The following is a 2,537-nucleotide window of genomic DNA, read 5'->3' on the forward strand; positions in this document are numbered from 1 at the left end:
AGCTTGGATTGATTTGGTGGTTGATGTTGGGAACAATTTTCTCATTTTGTCTACGCTTTGGTGCTTTGCGACACGAAACAGATTATGAAGATGCTGAGCAGGTCTTTGCTTCATCGAATGCTGTTGCACATTCGAATACTAGTCTCTGACACCACGAAGAGGTGCCTGCACATCGTCAGAGGAGCAGGACGAGCACCACGGCGCTACGGGACTCCTAAACAAGCACAAATTTGATAACGCAGGGCTCAAGGCTGCATGGAAGCTCAAGATTATACAGTCACAGGGCTCAAGGCTGTGAGGGAGAACTTGGTATCGCAGCGGTCTCCTGCGGAGACTCTTGGTGTCGTAGATGTCCCTGCGGAGACTCTTGGTGTCGCAGATGTCCCTGCGGAGACTCTTGGTGTCGCAGATGTCCCTGCGAGGATTGTTGTTGACGCAGACCTATCCTGCGGGGTAGTCTTGTTTTCGCAGCACCCCCTGCGAGGCATATTGTTGACGCAGACCTATCCTGCGAGGTAGTCTTGTTTTCGCAGCATCCCCCTACGAGGATTGTTGTTGACGCAGACCTATCCTGCGAAGCACATCTTTACACTCGCGGGGCTCAGGGCAGCGAGGGAGCACATTTTTACAGTCACAGGGCTCATTGGCTGTGAGGGAGCACATTTTTACAATCACAGGGCTCATTGGCTGTGAGGGAGCACATTTTTACAGTCACAGGGCTCATTGGCTGTGAGGGAGCACAAGTCTTACATCGCTGGGCTCGTGGCAGCGAAAGCCGTGGCCATGGAGACTCTCAAGCCCGTGGGCAAGAGGGACACCATGACACATCGGAGTGTGAGGAGTGAAGTCCTGATTTTTTTTGGGCTGGGAATTGGGCCTCTTTTATACCTTTTCGGCTGCATCTCTTCCAAGGAACCAGATGTGCAGATGGTAGCGAGAATTGCGCATTTGATGGGCGTTGACGCAATGTGAACGACGTTGAAACGGCTTCCGTAGACTCCGTGGCCTACAGTGTCGAGTGTTGTCCTGGAATCATTTCTCTCAAAATCCTGCGTCGGGTGTGGTGAACAACGTTCATCAACTGTTGAGAAGAGATCCGAACCGCAAGAATATGATTCTTACAAATCGTTGACTTTGCTATTAAATCGCTCAACAGGGTGGCACCTAATCCGGCTATGAGTCAGAGTCTTGTGGAAGATGATTCAACCTTTCGATAATGGTAAAATAATGTTCTGGACTTTGTGAGAGATGTTCATGCTTGATCGTGCCCGTGGTGGGCTCGCTTCGCCATGAAGTAACACCCTTGGTTCCCATGGATGCACATATGTGAAAGTTCAACATCTTTTGTGTTCATACCCTGTCCGCAATTGTTGGGCACAAAGTGACACAAAAACAATGTTCCTTGGCTTAGCAAAGTCTCGCAATCAAATTTTCAACCCGCTTGAAGTATAAATTAGAGTTGGCTTTTCTGTGGAAGTTCTACAGTACCACTCGTGACAAATTCTGTTTCCCTTCCAAGCTCTGACGAACTCGCAGAACGACTGGATTGCTGCATGCGGATAATCGAAGTCCGTAGCACCAGCCTCAAATATATACCGCATAAGTTGTGAACATGTTAGAAGAACCAGATCTTCGCTATCGGACTGGGAATGAACGCTAATCCGAACACGCTGCCTCAATGCAGATCAAAACTGAGGGAGTACCAGCCGGCAGAGAGAATCAACTTCGGACCGAGCGCCGCTTCGGAGAGTCAATCGAACATAGTCAAGAATCAGTGACTGTCGATCATCCATCGAGCAGCCATCGAGCAGCCATCGAGCAGCCATCGAGCAGCCATCGAGCAGCCATCGAGCAGCCTGCACAGTCGCGTACTCTCCACCAAGCAGTAAGTGACCACCTCCATTATCGTGTGCTTCATCGACTGCGATGTTCTAACCAACTATTTTCAGACCTTCCAGGCGAATGAAGTCAGTACACCGTCCTCGCATGCTTTTTGCCTACCCTGCCTCATTTACTTCGATTTCAGATTGTACAATCTGATTTCATATACAAGAGGTTCGCTGATAGATGGATGCAGGGCGAGAAAGAACAAGGATGTGCGGCGCTCAATCACGCTGAAAGGCCTTGCTGCAGACTTTGACGATCTCAAGCGTGAGGTACAAGGTCTCAAGAACATGCTTGTCTCTTCCCACCCCGGACCGAATGAACAGTATCAGAAACAGCGCGTCTCTTTCGAAGACCCTGTCAGCCAAATGATTTACAAATGATGGAAGAGGCCTCAAGCTCATTCTTCAACTCCCTCTGTCTGCTTTGCAAGCGTACAGCAGAACCTACCTAAACTCGTCGTCGTTCAGGTATAATGCATGATTCCTTAACACTCATCAAATCATTTCATGATGAAATGACCAGCCAATGGGTTAATTTTGTCAAATAGCGTTGCTGCGGTTCAGCTCTCTCTATTTTGCGCTTGATCCATGATATCCTCGTAAAACAGTGTATTCAAGCATTGAAAAAATACATATAACTAGAAATAGAAA

At 48.5% G+C, this 2,537-nt stretch overlaps 1 protein-coding gene across 1 annotated transcript; it reads left to right on the forward strand.

The window, feature by feature from the left end:
• Positions 1 to 1,678: 1,678 nt before the first annotated feature.
• On the forward strand, positions 1,679 to 2,267 carry N7511_011540 (uncharacterized protein; the record flags this gene model as incomplete). The annotated part of the gene is made up of 3 exons (XM_057133917.1): positions 1,679 to 1,885; positions 1,950 to 2,029; positions 2,078 to 2,267. 3 exons carry the CDS (start codon positions 1,679 to 1,681, stop codon positions 2,265 to 2,267), a joined length of 477 nt encoding a protein of 158 aa, XP_056978587.1.
• Between the last annotated feature and the right edge of the window lie 270 nt (positions 2,268 to 2,537).

The sequence above is a fragment of the Penicillium nucicola genome (assembly GCF_028828085.1).
Source record: "Penicillium nucicola strain IBT 29836 chromosome Unknown utg000014l, whole genome shotgun sequence".
NCBI classification, from domain to species: domain Eukaryota; kingdom Fungi; phylum Ascomycota; class Eurotiomycetes; order Eurotiales; family Aspergillaceae; genus Penicillium; species Penicillium nucicola.